We start from the raw sequence: 21,762 nt of genomic DNA on the forward strand, positions 1-21,762 counted from the left end.
GAAACTAGACAGAGGATGGAATTGGTTAATATGAAAAAGTGGCACAAAAAGGATATGAGGAGCTCATCAGAAAATAGAAGAAGAAAGAGGAGGGACCGGCTTTAGGTGGAGCGAAACGATAAAAGAGCAGAGAAGCTGACGAGGGAGAAAAACGAGAAAATGAAAAGGGAGATGGATGGGGTGGCTTGGTAGCAGCAAAGGGAGAGAGAGAGAGAGAGAGGGCCTGGTTGTTAACGCAGGCCTGTAAAGAGCTTATAGCAGCTGAGACGGATTGAATGGAGAGAACAACCTGGACAGGATTACAGCGAAGACGGAGGAGAGAGGAGGGCCTCGAGAGCAAGATGGTATCATAACCCATATATTTCCTTGTCCTGCGCTAACACATCTCCTCTGGTTTACACAGCCACTGACCACTTTGCCACTTTGCGAGCGGCACAATCACACTTTAATTAAGTAGGAGCCCACAGTACCGAGCAATTACTGATCACCAATTGTTATACCAAGCACTGCGCAGCTAATCTATGTGTTAGACAATCATTCTCGAGCCATTAGTTACTTAAACCCACCTCTTAATTAATTAGTCAGTGAGCAATGCTGCCTACTGGGAGATGAAGCTATCTTTAACCGCACAGAACAGCCAGAAATAAATGCTCACACCTGGAGCTTAAGATGATATTTATTTTGGATTCAACGAGGAACTCTTACCAGAATAAAGTTGAATACTGTGCTGCATATTTTACCTGTTGATCCTTATTATCTGTTTATTCACAGCTACCTGCAGCATGCATCTGTTAATGCTGTTTAATATGCCATGTCGCAGTGGTCCCCAGTCATTTAGGTCTTTTAAAGGATTAGTTCAACCTCTGGGGAGATACACTCGCTGCTTTGTACTCTGTGCATTAAAGTCTGTGTAAAGCCTTGAAAAATATGTCTTGCGAGTCTGTCGCATCACAGAAACCTATGTTCTTAACCACCCAGCCTACTTTGAATGAGCGAAAAAATCAGCAAGGGGATAAAATTAGGGCTCCAAATCAGACAAATGCTGTGTGCTAGACTGCTGAATGAGCTGGTGGCAACTTTAACACCAGCCCAGAATGTAATCAAACTGACCTGAGTTTGTTTTAACTGAATCAAACAGATTAGATGTGAAGTCTTTTTGTCATTTTGGAGCTATGGACAAAGTGTCCTACTAGAATAAACTAAACACAGAAGGAAACCTAAGCTTGATTTATACCTTTATGCTACATCTATGCTGTTGGGGACCTTCCCAAAAATATAACTGCACTTGATGTGACATGGACTACAACAGCTGTGATTGGTCCATTTGGTTAGATAATGCTTCAAAGGAAAAAAAAAATCGAATATCTACTTGGCTGTAATCGTATCTGATTTGCTCATAATTCAAACACAAAAGTCAGTCTTCTGTCAAAAGTAACTATGCAGTTTGTCTTGTTTTCATAGCTCTACCAATGTGTTCGTAAAGTTCAAAGATCTTCTCTTTTTTTTCTCTGTCATGGTATTTTTGGTAAAGGTAACTGTTGTTCAAGGTTTATTAGCTCAAAACCCAACATGATCTGTTCTGTTTCAGATCGAAACGCCACCGCAAACTAGTGTGTAGGTGGTGTCACTGCAGAGTGATTGCTAAGCCACTGGTGGAGGCTACGGTGAACTGCTTACATAGTATAAACCATGCTTTATACTCAATGGTGTGTATATGCTGCCATTGACAGCACCAGATGTACTCTAGATGAGAGGATGAAGGCCAGAGAGGGAGATGGTCGATCGAACCCCAATCCCCGGTAGTGGATTATCTGTAAAATTAAGTTGTCTCCAATGAAAATGTGTAGAACTCCCTGGTGTGAAATGGTAACAGCAGAGGCATTGGTGGTGATCCTCGGGTCTCCATCCATGTAGGTCTTCACAGAATCAATCAACCTCTCGAACCTGTCATCATTCCTTGGATATTTGAAAAAGGGGGCTTGGCTAGCTAGGATGCTGTAGTGGATGTAGTAGCTCACGATCAAGCAGAAGAACCACTAACTCTAAAATGGACTAGTTTCTGTAATGTTATAGCATTAGTAGGAGTACAGATGCATCAGTGAGCACCCTGAACACAAAAATGATGAACAGTTTTCAGGTAAGAATGTAGCCTAGCTTAGCAGAAAGACTGGGATTAGGAGGAAGCAGCTGGTCTGGCTGTGTCTTATTTACATAATATATCTTTAACTCATACATGTCATGTAAAACAGACAATAGACAATAAAACCTACTCAGTTAAAGTTTATTAAAAAGTGTTAAAAATCCTGAAAAACAATCTAATAAGAACCCCCACACACTGTTCTGCTTGCACAAGTACTACACAGACCCGAACAATGTACTGAGAATATCATGAACGGTCACATGTATGGGATCATATAATCCCTGCACTGATGGATTAAATCCTCTGTTTACACACACACCACGGAACGTAACCCCCTCGTATTTTAATCATTTGAATTGTCCATGAATCTATTTAACAGACTTCAAATTAATAAACTAATTGCTTTGTTTATAAATGGTCCGAAAACGCTAAAAATGCCTCCAGATTACATCTTCAACAATCTAAAACTCAACTATTTGGTACACTTGGTGTCGTTTCAAAACATGAACTCGGTTGTAAAAATGATCCAGGTAGTATTTCATAATGTACAACCCTGACAATAAGATGTCTTTGGTGACGTGTGATAGATAAGGTTGAACATTCAGTGACCCCCGTAGGCAGTAGAACCTGTTAAATACGATCATATCACATGATCCAACATTTAGATCTACTGAGGCAACACAAGAAGCTTTCATTGAAAAAAGAGAATCACGGACAAAGCAGATGTCTTCATCCCCCTGCTGGTGCTTGTTTCGTGGAAGTCTTCTGACATTGATTTGTCAGAGCTAATCAGTATCTCATGATAAATATCTGATTAGGTCACCAGCGTCCGGTCTGTGCGGCTCATTAAGGAGGAGACCATATGTTGGTCTCGCCTTATCTCAACTTCATTCCACCGCCAGACATCACAACCTGCATAATTAGTGTTCGATATCAAGGGCTGATATGATACATGAGGAATCAATCGACTATCTGGCTGCGCTGACAGTCACTTGGCCTGCAGTCGGTGGCTGGACGCCGCTCCGAGGCTCGAGATTGGCTGTCGGCTCGCCAGAGTCAGTCAACCAATGGGAAGGAGCCAGGAGAGCGTAGCAAGGTCAGCTGCTCGGGATGCCCCTGGAGCTGCAATTTGTTTACCTCCTGTGCGTGCGTGTGTGAGCGAAAACGATAGGTTTGGCCATGATAATAATACTCATCACGCCCTCTGTGCACACACACACTTGCACACACTCGCGAAGGTGCATCTTTCCATTCCAGATTGAATTACACAAGGCTGATTGGATTTTTCTCCCCTGCATCAAAGACAAAAACACTCCTCTCTCTGTTCTCCACCTCCTCTGCCTCTGGGTCCGTCCGTCCCATCATTCCTCAATGCTGTTTTTCTCTCCTCGAGTATTCTCAATTTGTGCCTTTCCTCTGTGAAACTCGTGCATCGATTTTTCCTCCTCCTCCCCTTCGTCGTTGCCGTCTCTGAGTTTGTATAGTTGCATGACAGTCATCAGCCTGATTACACAGGCTGCAATTACGTGAACACACACAAGCAGATGCTGCCTCGTGATTCCCATCACCGTACATCGGCAGGAATGTGATTCTCGTCATCGTCGTTTGTGTGTGTGTGTGTGCTGAAGTTTTTCGATTTGGGGCTGAGAAGAGCATTGATTAACGTTTCTGTGTGTACTCTGAGTGCCCTCTTTGCTCGTTCGCTGCTGCACAAAGGCATCATGGTCCGCGGGGCGCTCTCTCTCACGCAGCCACATTTCTGAGCCCTTTTGAAAAGTTCCTTAGAAACACGAGAAAAGTTCCAGCCACAGGCGCCACGCCCTCCCACTGGCCCTGCAGAAATAGGCCCATTGAGCTGGGCTATAATCACACACACACACACACACACACACACACACACACACACACACACACAAATCCGCATTCAGCCTCACTCTCTCTCCGGCACTTCATAGAAGCAGCCACAAAAACGCAGTCATTGACCCACCAGCCAACCAGCAGCATTCACTGCTCCCTGCAATGTTCCTCCAACCAAACATCAATACACTCGATACACTCGCCGAAACACACACACACACACACACACACACACACTCTCATTGGCACTCCCTGAAAAAAAAAACTAACACACACACACCATTGGAAACACAACAAAATACACTATTGTGGAGTGTGGGAGCAGCAGTTGTGTCAGAATCTCAAGGCATTTCTGGCAGCAGGACAGTGACACACACACGCACACACACACACACACACACACACACACACACACACACACACACACACACTCTCACTCGGAGATGCATGTTTCATAAGGTCATATATAATGGAGGAAGATTCCACACAGAGAGGCCTGTGTGTGTGTGTGTGTGTGTGTTAGCCTTGAGATGTGGTCTTTAATCCTGTTGGATTGTCAGATTATTGTAACAGCTGGGTCCTACATACAGTTATACATCTCCCTGCCTCAGAGTGTGTCACCCCTCCTCCCATCCTGCCGCCTCCCCCCTCGTGGATCTGTGCATTAGTGTTGGCCTGTGTGTGTGTGTGTGTGTGACAGTCTCACAGCTCCAGTCCATTACACGGTTACAGGCCAGCTGATGTGTCACCATCCAGTCATGTGACCCGTGCTGAGCCCGTGGCGAGCTTCAGTGTCAGCTGCTACTTTTGTCGGAGAAACTGAGACTTTACAGGTTAAACACACTCGGCCTCTGAGGGACCGAAGAGCTGCCCTTTAGCCCCGATCAGCTGATCAGGTTCAAAGCAGACACAAATAGAATAGCACTGTCCAAAATGCAAAGTATTTTGAAAAAAAGTTTTCTTATTTTTGGTAATTCGACCCCTCAGAATTAATATCAATAATTAAATCAACTTAATAAACTGAATAAATAAAAAAAAATCAAAGTCAAAATTATGATTAATAGTCAATTAATTGTGTCTTTTTAATATTTTTAATTAATTGTTGTTACTTTGTGAAATTTTATTTTTTTTTAAATTCTTGTCAAAAAAGCCAAATTCAATTGACTATGATTCGGTGTTGAAAAGCAATAACTTCCAAAGAGCACTTCCAAGACACCGCATGTTTACTATATATTTCCGACTGCGATATTGATGTTTAAATTGTGCTTCACTCATAAAAAAACTGCCCATGTGGATGAAATGACTTGTTTTCAAAAAGGCTGGACCCGAATATCCAAATATTAATTTTGAGATCCGAATACTCGGATCCATGTGAACAAAACCAGGAGTTCACTCTGTCCTGAAAATGCAGATATGCTGATCTTCCTGGCACATAACATGAAGAGAGTGTAGGTAGGCAACTGACATGTCCATTCTTATAAATATATGCCACTATTTTAAGATAAGATAAACTTTATTGATCCCACAGTGGGGAAAGTTCACCGTTACAGTAGCTCTAAAAGAAAAAGTATAAAGGCAGTAGAAGAATAAATAAGAAAAAACAGTGCAAAAATTGCAGAGAACGTTATATATAAATGATTGTTTTGCACTACTCGTCTTATTTATATGTTACATATATTAATATTGTTAATAAAATTCATTAGGTAAATGTGTCATTTTCCAAATTAGTATTTAATTTGTATTTCAGCTTGTTTAAATACCCTCTACTGGGTTAATAATTAAAGAAATGAATGAAATGAATAATATTCTGTCACTCTCCCCGAATATTTGGATATTTATCATCAGCCCAGAAATTGCTATTTGGACCAGCCCTAGTCTTCAACTTCAACAGCTCATTTCAGTCTTTTTTTTTGATCACATGGCTGTAAGGGCTGCTTGCAGTCACTCAGTGGAGACTAGAAGCTTCTCTGTGTACCATCGGCTAGCTTGCTTGTGAGACGTTTATGGAACATCTTTGGATTGTAGTGTCTACTGATAAGCAGATGTTTTATTTCCATTTTGCCTCTGAATGATGCAAACCTAATTTTCGATCTTGTTTTGACGTGGATTTATACGTTCCAGGGATGTAGCACAACATGGAAGTGAAAGTAGTGCTCTGTTCATTCACATGTGAACGTGTCAAAACAATATTTGGTTTATGTGGGTGTTGGTGGTGGTTAACAGAAAGTCTGGTCTACACACTTTGAAATCTACTTTATCAAAAATACAACAGAAAAGCAACTTGTGTGTTTAAAGAGCAGCCAACCAATCGTTAGTTGTTCCAAAGAACTGAATTGAGCAGTTTTCCACACAACGGGACACAGTGAAACTACTTGGTTACCCTGCTGAGGAGGCCACCTGCAGCTCTTCATCCTACAGCCGGCTCCTTGTTCTGTAACATTTAGAAATTACACTCTAACCCAAAAAAAAAACTATTGTTCAGTTTTGTAGACACATTTGAGCTTTGTTAGCACTCACCTCTTTAAAGAAGTTTCCTGCGACTGTTTAATACAAAAGCCAGCCGGAGATTAAAGCCGAATGTTTTTAATGTTGGTTTTACATTAGCAGTAACATGATCCGACGCTGTGGGAGAGTGAACGGCAAACAGTGGAGCTGATATCAATGAGATGAAGTTACGCAACTCGTGCATCATTTCCTTAGAATCCCTCATGCGCAGTCATCGGAAGCCTGCGTATGAATGGCACAACCTGCCATTAACAATGAAAACTACTGTACAGAGAAAAAACACTGCGCAAAAAAATCTATATGTTGTTGGCAAGAGGTCAGAATGTTTGCTTATGATGGAGATCAGCATCAAAGTTGTGGTGTAGGATTGATGCAGTGCAGCCAGATTGTTTTACTTTTTCTTTAAGTTAATATTTTAATGTGAACCGATGCTTTTCAATTTGAATTCCTCCTCAATCGATCGTATAAAATGGGGGCGGCAGGCCAGGCAGCCTTCCAACTAATGAGGATTAACTGTCAAGCCAACGATGAAAGTGTTTGAACACTGAGGTACACTGAGCGGTACAATAAATTGATTTGGCTCCATTGTTTTGTGACAGATATACGAGATAAATACTAAAAGTCTGCGCATGAAAATGGACTTAAATTGCCACTCAGTGATGCAGATTTATGATTTTTTCCTCCACTGTGCACCTGCTCTGTCCAGTCACTGTACCATATACCATATTTAGCAAATGCATGGCTTTCCATAGGGGGCATTCATCACTTAGATCATCTTTGTCCTTATAGCTCAGTGGAGAAAGATAATATTAGAAGGATAACATTAGCGCTCGGATGCTTTTCAGCTGTGGCTCCGTGCTGCACTGAGACGGCTTTAAGTCCCGAACAAGCTGGAATAACAAACTGGAGCCAATGTAACGCCATCCTCCCTCAGGTTTAGCACGAGGAATGAATACGGCCGCGATCCAGATCAGCCACAGTAGCGCTATCAGGAATTTGATCAGCAGAAAGGACTAAAAATAGTAGAGAGGAAAAGGGAAAAAAGTGTTTGAGTGGTTTCCTGGCTGTTGGACATGTTTATAGTTTTTGCTCTGTGGTTCACATTGATTGGTCACAGCGAGCGCTTGTGTGTGAAAAAACGGAGACAAACATGTAGGAAAAGATCACAAATGTGTTTGGCAAACGAAGGAATGTTTCTGCTTCCCACTCAGCGCTGCAGACAGAATCATGTCTGCAGCGCTTTTTAGATTATTACATATTTAAAACAGCGCTGACAGCTATAAAAGTCAGACTTGATTTTTATTTTCAAATTAGTCGAAATGGTGACATCTAATGTGCTTTCTGTAATAAACCCCATGCTGTCTGATTTTGCACAAGACTTCCCATCTTTTAAATGGCTAATAAGTGTAAAATTGCTCAGTGGGTTCCTTTTCACAAACAAAAAGTGATGCCTGCTCATAACCCCCTGCTGCAGCTGTTACTGTAAAGGATCTCTTGACACTAAATGATAATTTGACTTTTAAATTGGGAGCTGTTTTACTTAGCTTACTGCCAAAAGGACCCTGGGGGAGCACAGATTAGTGATTGTTTTGCAGGCAACATTTGTCACAGACACTAAAGCCACAACAGTAAATGTACATAGCAGCAACATAGTTGGGAAATTACTTTGATTGCAGCTGAATGGCTTCAACCCACAGGGTGAACTTTGCCGAAATCAGGCCTGACAGCACATACTGTGTAAAAACAATCCTGCGTAAAGGCGTGAAATACATTTTTAAAATGTTCCCCAGTAGCTTGTTAGTAGTTTTATTTGACCTGAGATGAAATAGGCTCAATGTTAATGTATTTCTCAACTGGCCTTATACAGTCTATACTCCAAAAGCATGAGCCTTGGTGACCTCAGTGAAAAATTCTGGTCACATTTTGTACATAAATCTTTCATTTCAAATACCACGTCTTATCTTATATTTTTAATTGACATTTTTGTTGTCTTTTCCCCTCATATCTGCACATTGTGTACCAAGTTCAGTAATGTTTGACAGCTGAATTGTCCTGCTTCAGGAAATATAACCTGCGTCAGAAGTTTCATTGATGGTTTGCTGTAATATTCAGGCCTCATCCTCTATAATATGGATATTCTTCTAGACAGATATAAGACAAAAAAGATTACAAAGACCCTAAAAACAATGCTTGATATATGTACATCAACTATGCTAACCATAAACCAGAGAAGACTGTCATTTCTGGCTGGTGTTGTAAACTTGGAACTGCGAGTCCCAAAACATAAAAAAAACTGTGTATATCCTCTATATATACCACTTAAAGATCTGCACTGTAGAAAAATCTCTGTTTGAGTGCCTCAGTTTGCAGGCTATAGCATTTTGTATGGCTTCTGTCGAGACGATTGAGCAGTTTGGATCTTCTTTTTGTAATGCACATTTTCAATTTGTGCCCCCCCCCCCAAAAAAACATGAATGGAAATTATGGAACAAAAAGCACTGCAAAAGTTTGTACTCCCAGCCGAGAGGGAAAAATCGTGTCTGCTGCAAAATGCAACAAAGTGTAATGATAGCATGGCTCACATTAATCATTTGTCAAACTTCCACTAAATAAAGAGCGCTGGCAATTTCTGTGGAATAAAGTAGTCGAAGTAAGACGCAGACAAAACAGGTCAGAGCGAGCTGAGTGCAGTGAGTGAAGAAGGAAAACAAAGAGGTTCTTTTTTACAGTCAAGGTTAGTGTGACACAAGTTATTCGTTGCACTTAGCTGATCACCAAAACAGCATCCTTGAAAACCCTCCTTATGTATCATAGTCTCGTCCTTGCTTGGAAATAGAGTAAATTTGACAGAAACACATTTAAGTGTTAGAGCAGTAAACTGAGGCTCCTTTGGGAAGATCAGTGTTTGTCACAGTTTGGATGTTACTTACATTATATGTGCACTGACGAAGCTTTCTGAACTGATTTTGATGAAAACATCAAGTTTGTATGGACAGATAAGGGGACTGCAGTTAATACGTGAAACAAAACATGATGACCACATTTCCAGTTTTACAGTTTTCCATTTACAGTTTTTGAACAATCCAGTATTCCATTTTTTTAAAGCATTTTTGCTGGTACCCTTGCTGCCAGATTTTCAGTTATTTTATGGATTTTTTGTGACAGTGCAGTGCACTACAGCAGCGCATAAAAATACACATAAATTTGAATTTTCATTTGCAGATTTTCTCAGTCTCTCCATTCAGATGAAAACCTGTCCGGTGGATCTACTTCAACAGGAAGGTCTAAGATGAATGAGACAGCCTTGCTTCATCTCAAGCATGATTAATTTAGTTTTTTCCGGCGCAGAAAGGTTTTCTTTAGCGTTAAAATTAACCTGCGCGACACCACAGAAAAACAGAGAAAAAACAACTGCGAGGAGGTGAGAAAGAGGTCACTTGTGTGTGTCTGTGCCCAGGGGCCTGTTGTGTGTCCGTGAATAAAGGAGCATATTTCAGGGTTTTAAATCACCTCGGTAGACTGAGACAAGATTTCTCTGCCCCCCTTGTCTTGTATCGCGCAGGTGTTAGCTGTTTTAGGTTCACGGGAGTACACCTGACGTCACCGCTACAAGATACTGTCTCGACATCCGACCGTCTGTGTGTCTGTCTGTGTGTGTGTGTTATAAGGTGTCACCAAGTGTGTGGCGAGCAGCATGATTGTGCAGAGGCTTTCTGTGCTAATCTCTGCTGAAGGTGGCAGGTGTCTTAACCAGGCCATCACCTGGTAACCTACTCATACACACTCGCACGCCGCCTGCCCTCTATCTCGCTCGCATCTTCTTGACTGACTCTAAGTGTGTTAGCGTCCACGTTGGCCGCCTGCCCAGCTGGTGGAGAAAGAGGAGGAGGAGGAGGGTGGAGAGTGAGGCGAGGCACAAAAGCAGGAGATGGAGGCAGAGATTAGAGGTCAACGCTGACAGGGTCGGGGATCCACTCCGGAAAGAAAAGATGGGCGTGGAACGATACAAACAGTAAACAGGCTGCAGTTTTTCCTGGAAGTTGTGAGCGGTTTGGAGGGCATGTGCCAAGCAGTTTGACCCCTTCCAGGTAGAGATACGGTCTCGTTCTGTCAGCGAACGGCGTGAGTCGAGCTCCCCGACTCTTATCGGTGCGGGTCAGACCGCTGTGGAGAGCAGGAGACTCGGAGAAGGCCGTGAATCAGCAGCTGCTTTACGAAGCATGGGCTCTCCACCTACAGCGAATTAAACTGCAGGGAGGTTTGAAATGTGGCCCATAACAATCACTTTGCTCCGTTTTTTAGGGCTGATCTGGGTCTCAAATTTCCGCGAGATGATTATTGCTCTTTTTAAAGCCAGACCTGTCATGTTGTGTGCAAGTGCCTGGTTGACAAGTTTGACGTCGTGCACTTGAGTTAAGTCAGGACACTCACATGGAGGTTTAAAACATTCATTGCAAGAATAATGCACATTTAGTTCTCTGCTCATGTAGACAGATATGCTCCTTACAGACTGTCTGGGCCTGAAGTACACATTATTATAAGACTGTATTATTATATAATATTAGGAGTTCCCATATGATTAAATGCAGAAATCAGAAGAGGAGGCTCGGGGTAGGTTGAGGGAGTGAAACTGCTGGAGGTTGCGAGGACACCGAGCCGAATGTTTGTTTGTTAGAGATATGTCATCAGCGTAAATGATTGGATGTTTCACTGAGCATATGATTACCTGAAGAACCACACGGCGCCATGAATCAGGACTGCCTTGTCTGTGTAAATAGGAGGGGCGGCAATATACGTAATGAATCGGGCAAACTGAACAAACATGAAACCCAGAGGCAATTTGTATTCTTTCTTCAGGTTGTTTTTCTACAGTTTTGCTCCTACGATGGAGCTTAATTTTACCTTTACTGATCTCTAACAAGCACGGCTGTCTACATCCGATTTTCTCTACATAAAACAGACTTTATGACTGATATTTTCAGAACATTTATAGAAAATTTAATAAAGTCTAAGTCAAATTCCTCTTTAAACACCTCGTCTGTTATAAAACTATTTTTCAAAAAATCTTGTTAGTCTGTCCATATGGTGTTTTTTATGTGCTAGAAAATGCATGATTCAGACTTCTGTGGTTTCATATGTAATAAAAATAACCAACCGATCCTGTGGACTTGCATCATTATGTTTGTTCAGAATCGGTTTCTAGTTGGAATGTGTACAGTGGAATCACTCCAGTTCTAAAATATTCCAGTAGTTTTGCAGGGTTTTAGCCGAGTTGTAGGTGAGCTGGTGTGCTCGAGTTGTGGGGAGAGTTATATTTCAAGCATTTTGAAGCAAGATGGGGTTATTTTCATGGAAGAACCCTCTAAATATGCAGCTTGGATACAGACAGATGAGTTTGTAGATGACTTGACATGTTTTTTCCTCTTTTTTAGCAAACGAACTACACTCACATCTGTATACTGTGTGTTGCTCCAGCGCTGGAATGTCAACCACATAGTTACTAATGGTGGATTATTTACAGTTATTAACATGGTATCTGAAGTTTGAGCATCTTTCACCTCAGAAATGTCCCATATTTTCCAGAGTATAGTTCCAAATAAATTTTAAACCAGACGTGATGCTTTCTTACAAAACTGAAAGCAACACAAAATCATGCAAAACAGCATTTTCTGCTACAACTGGGATGTATTAGTCAAGTCCTGGTGGGATCTCAGAGTAGAGCTGTTTGGAAATGTGTAAAACATCCGGAGGCAACTCTTTGCCTTGGTACAACAGCGGAGGTTCAGTCTGTAACGGATGTTCACACGAGGAGGCATTCTGTTTTATATCATGCTTAAGATTTCAAATTCAGGGTGATCCGGAATTAACATCGCAGTTCGAAAAGAGGACATGACCTCTGAGTCTTTCAATTGTGTTTCTGTCCCCCTGCTTTGCTTCCACACTGTGGCTGCAGTAAATGGAGGGACAGACTGTCTGTGGGACTCACAGATGGTGCCAGAAAGCAGAGGGAGTATTCAAATTATTCTTCACAGTTTGAGAACTCGGAGATGCTGCAGCAGTCGAGAACATTCGCTCTGATAAAAATCTCGCATATTAAAAAGCACAATTAACGATTATTTCTCCAAAGCAGAAGAGCGGCATTGCGTGTGTTGTATCAGGAGCTTAAAATGCTCGTGTGTGTGTGTGTCTAAGTGTGTGTGTGTGTGTGTGTGCCAGTCATTGCGCGGCAGCAGCAGCCTCTCGGGTTACTGAGGAATGCATTTGAAGTCAATCACAATGAAGCTCTCTATCTGCACAGTTAGCCTGAAGGGGATCTCCAAACCGAGCTGAACTGGACCAGCCGGAAAAACAACCCGGAAAAATCATCTTAGGGTCACAGTTAATCTTCATGTGGATTGTTTGTGCGAATTGGTGCACTTTGCAGCCACTGTAGCCCCATCTCCCATTGTTATCCAACTTCCTGCATCTTGACATCAGCCGAGCGGAGAACACTCATTGTTCCAACAGACAAAACACACAAAAACACACACACCTCAGTCTGTTTCTCCCCCATGTGCTGCCGGTATTAATCGCTCAACCTCCATACATGTTTCTTCTCATTATCAGGTTGCTCAGTTTATATCTGAAACACTTCTAATCTCATTCTTTACACTCCAAATCCGAATTAAAATGTGGAACATGTGGAATATTAATATCTGTGAAACCGCAGCATTGTCAGCTCAGGTTTAAAATCCAGCCTCTGTAGCTGTAAAAGAAGCTGACACACACACGCGCACACACACACACGCACACACACACACACACACACACACACACACACACACACACACACACACACACACACACACACTCTCGCCCGCAGAGAAGCTATAGGATCAGATTTATAGCAGATCAAGTTTCTACCTGAGTCACCGCAAATGTTGCAACACCTAACAGAGGACATACTTGTGTTTGCTTTGTGAAAACATCACATCACCCCCCTTACAAAAAACTGATTCCTTTTTCTGCCTTTCTGGTCTTTCTCTCCCTCAATTTTGGGTTTTTGCCCTTCTTTCTTTTTTCTTTTTCAACTGAAGTATACATAATTATATATTCCAAGCTCCCAGATCGTTTTAAAATGACTCCAACTGGCACCGCACGTCTTACAATGGCAGTGCTTCATACGTTGCCAAAAACCAGGATTGCATTCAGTCGGCGGATCCCGACCGAATGTGGCTGTCATCATACAGCTTCCTTTTAGAACGAATGGGAACAAAATGCAGTGGTGGAAGGAAATTGAGGGCAACATACAGATGATTCTGGCCCCGGGTGATGCGTGCGGTGGAGGAGAGCTCGTTGTGTCTCGTTGTGGTTAGCAAGCTATGTGGTGCAGGCTGAAAGTACAGCTGTTTATAGCTCCTGAAACAGAGGCAAAATGCAGAGCTGGCTCTGTTCGACTCCTCCGAAAATCACGTAAAAAACACACGCAGTCGCTCCCACACCGATGGGTCTGAGGGGCATTTGTGTCTGCATGTACACCGCAAACAAAACCTGTGATTATACCCATGCACACACACACACAGACACACACGCTGTAATTACGCAGAGTGACGCACAACGGCCCACCATACCGTGAATTCACACGTATAATACTGACTCATAAGTTAAACATGTCGAGGCACAGCGGGTGATTATATACTACTGTTGGGACAAACATAGATGATGCGGATTTAACACTCGTGTCGTCCTGCGGGTCAAAATTGACCCGTTTTAAAGTTTGAAATCGTGGGGGGGAAAAAAAATATATTTTCACAGTGAAACTTCTGATGTCCACATTTTCAACATTTTTGGGAAATCTCTGAATTTTTTTTGGCAAAAAAAAAATGTTAAAAATGTTTCTTAAAAACATTCACATAAAAATCAACCAAAATCCAGCGAAATTTGCTGGATTTTGGTTGATTTTTTATGTGAATGTTTTTAAGAGAATATGAGAAGTTTTACTGATATATATGTAATCACTTTAGATATTTTTAGGATTTTTTTTGGAAGATTTTTACTCATTTTTTGAAAATATTTACAAGAAATTTCTTGCCAAATTTGGGGGATTTTTTAAAAATAAAACTTAAGGAATTATTGGAATTTTCTTCCTAAAGGTTTTGCAAATTTTCAGAAATTTTGGGATTTTTTTTTTGCTGAATTTTTGGATTTTTTTTCAGACAAGGGAACAATATTTTTTGGTGCCCGTAAATGAGGACAACAGGAGGGTTAAACACACGCAGACCGACTCAGATGTGCAGATACAGTGAGTCCTGCAGGTTGTTGTTGTGTTGCGTGTCTGCATGCATGTGTGTGTGTGTGTGTGTGTGTGTGTGTGTGTGTGTGTGTGGTGGGGGACTTGTAAATGGGACCCCTGGGGTGGGCCCTCGGGGGTGGGGTGTGTTGATTTAAACATGCATGTGTGTGTTTTTTGGGAGTCACGCTGAATTTGGGGGGGGGGGACTCGAGATAAGAAATGGAGTTTAAGATGAAAGGAAAACAGGGCGAGGACAGGGAGACACTGGCACGGAGTTTGTGGAACCAGAGGGGAGGCGAAGGGAGGAACAGATAGAGAGGAGGGGAGGGTGGGGAGATGGGGGAGAGAGCCGGAGGAGCAGACTGTTTTGATGTTGTTTTTTGGGTTGTTTATTTGACGTTACGTAACACCTTTTGCTTATGTAGTTAGAGCTCTTACATGTGTGTGCGCTGATGGACTTATGGGTGTGTGTGTGTGTTTGGTAGCTTCTCACTGGGAGACGGGAATTTCTGTGGAAGGCAAAGGTTGCCCATAGCAACGGCCTTCATTGTAAAACCGTTCCTTGGAATACAGCACACACACACATACACACCATGCTCGCACTGACACGTCTTTTCAGTATTTTTCGGCACTTTCAGGGTTTTAAAAACGGCAGGCCTTCACACACACACTTTTCTCTCTTGAAGCTCTCTCTCACACACACACACACACACACACACACACACACACACACACACACACTCTCAGGCAAGCCTCCTGCTTTGTGAGGCCCAGTATCCTCGGTACGTTCGGGCTCCAAACAACTTCAAGTCAATTTCATTTTCAGGAGGTACATATAGCGTTTCAGCTCCGCCTCATGCTGTGATGTGATGGACTGAGATGCTCGGGTTTCTAGATTCCATTATGCTTTTATTGGCTTTTAAAGGCATCAGGTTTCCTCTGTCTGGAGCCGGGGAGGAGCTTCTACTTCTGTGTGTGTGGGTTTATGTGTGTGTGTGCCCACAATTAGCATCACACAGGCTAGCAAAAACAGCTCTGCAGGGCCTCGGGATGGGCTTAAGATTGCTGAGGAGATAAGTTTGCTTTGGTCAGATTTGCAGCAGTGAACCGAGTGTTTTCCAATACCTGGAGCAACAATACGACCCTCTATTTTTTGGTTGGCAGTGAAACCTTGCACTGCTTATCATGCACTGAGCTGGATCTGTGCTCAGAATACACAGAACAAAATAGCACTTCAACACGGCATTAAAAGTAAAAGTCCTGCAATCAAAAGTTTACTTGAAAAAGCAGAATCTTCAGCGAAATGTCATTAAAGCTTCTTCGATCATGGACTGACCGACTGCTCAGTAAAGCATTGTAGCACCTTTCAGCTCACTGTTTTGGTTTTCTGACCTCTCACTGCTCTGATTAACTTCACTTTACACTGCATTTTTCACCTGCTCGGATGATAACCACCCCAACATCAAAGACACACAAGTTCGTTAGTGACTTTCTGCCGAACGCAGGGCCGCATTTAGCGGTAGAAATGCCATATAACTCCATTAAAGGGTCGACGGAGATCAAAAACAACGCCACAAGGAGAGCCGGTATTGGCCAGAAAGTCACACTGCTGATGTTGCTTCATGTCTGCTTGATGTGTAAATAAGCAAATGTTTGCTGGCAAGTTGAGCGTGTCGACTTTATAAGGGGATAAAATGTCAGTGTTGTGTTGACTGCTTGTTCAGTTGCTCCCATGTGGCAAAAAATCAAAGCGCTCTTTATGCAGAATAGCTCCCTCTAGTACATACATCGTGCACTATATGTTTAGGGTGGTGGAAAGGGATCGTTTTAAAGCTGAGGAAAAGAACACCACGATCTGAAAATACAGCTCTCCTCCTTTTAGTTCTCCCAAGAAACTTCTACCTGCACAACCCAACCAACATTACAAAACACTTGGACATTACAGGTAATTGAAATGAACAGCTTATCTGCCCAGGAAAATAACAGCAATTTAAGGATGTAGTAGTTAGTAGACGCCAGGTCTGTGCTTCATCAAAACTGACTCATGTTTGTACATTTATTCTTAAACTCTCTTTTAGACTCTCTTCCTCAGTTTTCCTTTTTTTTCTGTTGCGTTGGCAGCTGTTACCAGTGCTGGAATAGTAGCTTTTCTTGCTGGATTTTGTGCCATTAAATCAGGCTTTCCAACATCTGAGCACACACACATCTTCATTTGTAAAGAAGGAAATGGAAACAGCACCCTCTCTGAAAAGATTCCTAAAGCCTGGAGACGGAGCCAAGAGGAGGTGCAGGAGTCTAGTCTCCACTCAAATCACTTGAACAACAATATGATGAAGGTTTTTATAGAAATTTTGTCCAATTAACCTGATCTCCTCTTAGATCAGTCTTTACAATGCTTCATAAACAGAAACACATGAATATTTTCTCTATGTAAAATCTTTATATGCAACGTACCCAGAAACTATTCCCATCAAAGTAAAAGGTACTATGAAATGCAGTTCAGATATAATAAGGTAATCTGAAGTACTTTAGTTAAATACAGTAGTTGGTAAATGTTAGTGCTCAGTCAGTAGTTTTTTTAGTTACTGAATGCCAGTAGCGATAATGACAGAGCATCAATGACTGATATTGAATGCTACAGTTGTGTCTTTGTTGTTTGTTTCCTTTTGCATCTGATAAAATGCAGCAATTTATTAATGATGCCAAGTGAGACTCTAAATTGCCAAACTTAAATAAACATCTGCGTTGTCTCTGATTGCTGAAGTGCTGCTGCACTCTGTCTGCAGGGCATCCATTTGTTGTAAAAATGCATCAGTTCAGTAAACATCTAAAGAAAATCTAATTAATAACTTTGGTTAAAGAAAGCTTTGTGAATGACAGAAAAGTAAAGTTTACTCGTGCACTTAACAACAGCAGTTATCAGCAGATAGCAGCCTCTCCTACTGACATCTCAGGCTGTGGTAACTATTCAGTCAAATCCTGGAGCTAGTCAGGGCCCTGCAGCTTTCCCCTGGTAATCGGCTGGTGCCAATTTTCTCAAAATGGATATTAATCTGCCGGATTAATTTGCCTAATCACTAATAAATGCGCTTAAATACATCCCATCTTTGACAAAGTAGCACAAGATAAATCAGTTAGTGTATTGATTTAAATCAATAAGCAGGACACAGGAGTTCTTTTGTATGTAAAATGACTGCGTACATCTTTGGCTCTCAGTATAATGAATCACAGTGCAGGACGAGCCCTCTTTGAAACCTATCTTCAAGCAAATTGTAACGTCTACTGTAGTTTGAAATTTATCTTTGCTCTGCAGTATGTGTGGTATCTCCTAAGTGCATGCATTCGATAGCTGTATTAGTTGACCCTGCATGATGGGAAAAGCCTCTGAGTGCTAAAGTGTGTGTTTAAACATCGCAGCAATGTGGGATTGGGGTCAAGAGAAAGAGAGGGTGATGAATGAAGAGAGAGGAGGGATCAGCCTCAAAGTGACCGAAGCCTCAGGTCATTCACTTCACAGGTTCAACCCCTGAACGATCCATGACTAATCTCTCCTGCCTGACCCTGACAGAGGTCGGCAAGCTTGCGCTTTTTCTACTCGGAGGCCTTCGTGAAATAGGTGGATTAAAGTGGAGTGATGAGGAGGGAGGATGCTGTGAAACGATCCATGAGAGACAGTTACAGACGTATTACAGACAGGGAGCCTTCAAGGCGCTGCTGGAAAGCTGTAATGTAGCAGTTAGACAGAAGAGATGGTGATATTCTCCACCTCAAAGCCACATGGGGAGTTTAAAATAGTGATAAGTGATTTGCAGACGATTCTCGTCATCAGTTATTCATTCAAGGCATTTATCAAACAGAACATTTGCTCGTTGCGGGTTCCAAAATGGGAGGATTTTGGAGCTTTTTTTCACTTTTACATCTCAGTAGACTGAACACCTCCTTGGCTTTTGGACTGCTGGTCAGTCAAAACAAGCAGTCTGAAGATGTCAGCCTGTGGGAAACTGACAGGCAGTTTTAACCATACCAAGACAGTGAAAGCCATGTTTGTTCTTTGTTAATATGTCCATATGATGTTTTAAATATGTTAGAAGGCACATAATGAGTGAAATAAGCAGTCCACACCATGGTTAAGTATATAAACCTTGAATCTCACACTTGAATATCACAACTTGCCATTGTGTAGAGTAGTTTTATTGTGTTTGTGCAGTTGCAGGTGAGCTGGTGTGCTTGAGATCTCCACACTCTAGAGGAAGCAGCTATGTAGAGTTACATCTAAGCCATTTGAAGGCAGGAAGAAATTATTTTCATGGGGAAAATTTTTAAATATCTGACATGAGTTTTTAGGGGTTTGATCAATGACCAGAGGGACTGTAGGATCACATACATGCTAACTCTAGGCCCTGTACAGCATCATACATATATGCTATAAGGCTTCTACCTTGTTGAATTAGTTGATTGATTAACTGATTGATTACCCGTTTAGCAAAGAAACATGTCTACTCTTCTCTTGCCCCAACGTCTTTAAATTTTTGTGCATTTATTATCATTTAAATTTAATGTCTTTGGATAAAAACAAACAATTTGAAGAAATTTAATTCACTTTGTTAATGTAAAACGGACATTTTCTAGTAATTTTTAGACCAATCAATTAAATAATATTGAAAAACATGATCCTATTAATTCAAAATGGGGAAAAAAAACGTTGAGTTCAATGAGCCTCAGTTCTGAAGCTAATTGCTTTCCTTTACTTTGCTGCTTTACAGTCTGCAGTCATCGCTTCCAGTTGACACATAGGCAGAGACTAAATGAAACCCCCTTCTCTCTTTAAAGGCTTTGATGTTCCTCTATCAAAATCCCAGCTTTAGATCAACTCATTAAATATGCTCCTCCATAGAGTCACAGACTGACAGATGTTACCCTGTCCGGCATAATGCAGGATCCTCTCAGACAGTTGTGTGCGTGTCTCTGTGTGCATGTAATCTGCCAAAGTGGTTTCTCTTTCAAATGAAATGACAAATAGCTCAGTCATTCATGATGAATAACTCTAATCTCTGTCATCTGTATGTCCCTCTCCCCGTGTCTCCTGCAGGCACAGACGTGGTCTCCGTCGATCGACGACGAAGGCTCGACGAGAGATGAGTTCTACGACGATGAGGACCTCTACTCAGGCTCCGGCTCCGGCTGTAAGTGTGTGTGTGTGTGTGTCTCATTGTGTTGTGTGAGGTTACACACTCACGCCCTGGTTCTTTCAAACCCGACAGCTGCTGGATTTCAATTTGCTGACCCTACAGACCCCACCCTCCCACCCTGTCCTCCAGTTATGGTCGCTTTATTCACCAGTCTGCCGTGCACGGAGGCCACGCACGCACTAATCGCACCGAACAAACTTGCCATTTGGCTTGACAGACAAGTTTGGCGCAGATTTATTGAAAGCATCTTGGACACACCCTTGCAAACAAGCACTAACCCAGGCTCGATTCCCCCAGATCTTATTTAGTCTAATCAGATTACAGTCCACACAGATTAGACGATCACACACCAGCACTCGTGTGCACCTATCTGTAGCGTATGTCTGCGTTTGACTGAGCTGCCTGTCTGTGTGGTTAGGAATTACCTACTTAATGTAAATCACATTGGTGTAATTCGGGTTGATTTTCTGATCTGGCTGTTGAAGTTTGAGCGCCGCTCTCCTTATTAAGCATGACTCATTGAGGACTGCCCTCGGTTCAGGCACTGCGCTAGTGGCGAGCACGCTCAAAATAAATTACAATTCAGAGCAGGAGAGTGTAGCAGACGCACCCCCCGTGGTTGAAACAGCAGCCTGGCAAATTGCTTTATCTCAAACGGTGATACGGAGTCGTCCGATGCCAAAGAACGGACTCATTTTTAACAGACAGATGTGCATTTTATGCCGCTGTCGCCTCATAACAAGTCATTTTGTGGCATCTGGTATGTTTAACAGAAGCTGCATTGTTGAAGTCCATATTTCAATATTCTTCCCAGTTCCTCTGTCAGCCTTCATGTCTTTGTGCCTGTAAATTCAATTTGTTTCTCTTTCAAGCCAAGGAGCTTCACTGCTATAACAGAATGAAAGGTGGAATAATACTATTATGAGATTTACAAAGAAAATGAATCACTCAGACCCTCTTCTCTTCTCTTCTCTTCTCTTCTCTTCTCTTCTCTTCTCTTCTCTTCTCTTCTCTTCTCTTCTCTTCAAAATGAAATATATTCAGAGGCCATCTTCCTAAAGATCTCCATCCACACCAAAGGACCACAACAAAAGGAAAATGATTAAACGTCAGAGCCAGCAGACGGGTGGACAAACAGCTCAGCTGCGCTGCCTTTAGTTCTGCATTAAACCTCTGCTCTGTCGCTTTCTGCTCTCCAGGTTTTATTACAGCTAAACTCACATTTCACTGTAGTTGTTCTCATTTACATATTGTTCACTTTCTGTTGTCAGACAGCTAAATGAGCAGAAAATAGAGATTTAATTGTGGCTCTGATTGCTGTGCTAAGTCGTCATTAAATTCAGTACTTTATAAGTAATTTGGGAAAACAAACATAGCTATGCACTGTATGTGTCACTGGGTATACTGACATTTAAAACGTCTGATCCCAGAGAAAATTAGAGCGAACAGACACTTGTTTTCTTAAAGTAGAACGACACATAAATCTCAGTTCGGTTAATGGCCTGTTTATGCAGTTTGCTGTGGTTCTGGAGGAGCTTTGTCAAGTGTTTTCTAAATCAGTTGGTTTTTCGTTTAGTGTATAATAACTCTGAAAACTTAAAAAATGACTGGAAACCATTCAATTAACAAAACAGTTGCCGTTTAGCTGTATATCTGCTAATGGACTAATTAATTATCAGCTAATGGTAGCAGCGGATTTCTTCAGGGTTTGGAGACCTCAAATGTACAACAGAAAGCCTGTGTCACAAACTGGGGCTGTGGAGGTTGAATATGTAGAGATTTTCAGGCAAGGAGTGTCT

At 41.9% G+C, this 21,762-nt stretch overlaps 1 protein-coding gene across 1 annotated transcript in view; it reads left to right on the forward strand.

The window, feature by feature from the left end:
• Positions 1-21,762, forward strand: part of sdc3 (syndecan 3) — a 48,241-nt gene that overhangs the window by 16,163 nt on the left and 10,316 nt on the right. Inside the window, exon 2 of the mRNA XM_055017842.1 lies at positions 19,864-19,957. Within this exon, the coding sequence (XP_054873817.1) occupies positions 19,864-19,957 (94 nt within the window). The remainder of the gene's footprint in view (positions 1-19,863; positions 19,958-21,762) is intronic.

This window comes from Amphiprion ocellaris, chromosome 15 (genome assembly GCF_022539595.1).
Source record: "Amphiprion ocellaris isolate individual 3 ecotype Okinawa chromosome 15, ASM2253959v1, whole genome shotgun sequence".
Taxonomy (NCBI): domain Eukaryota; kingdom Metazoa; phylum Chordata; class Actinopteri; family Pomacentridae; genus Amphiprion; species Amphiprion ocellaris.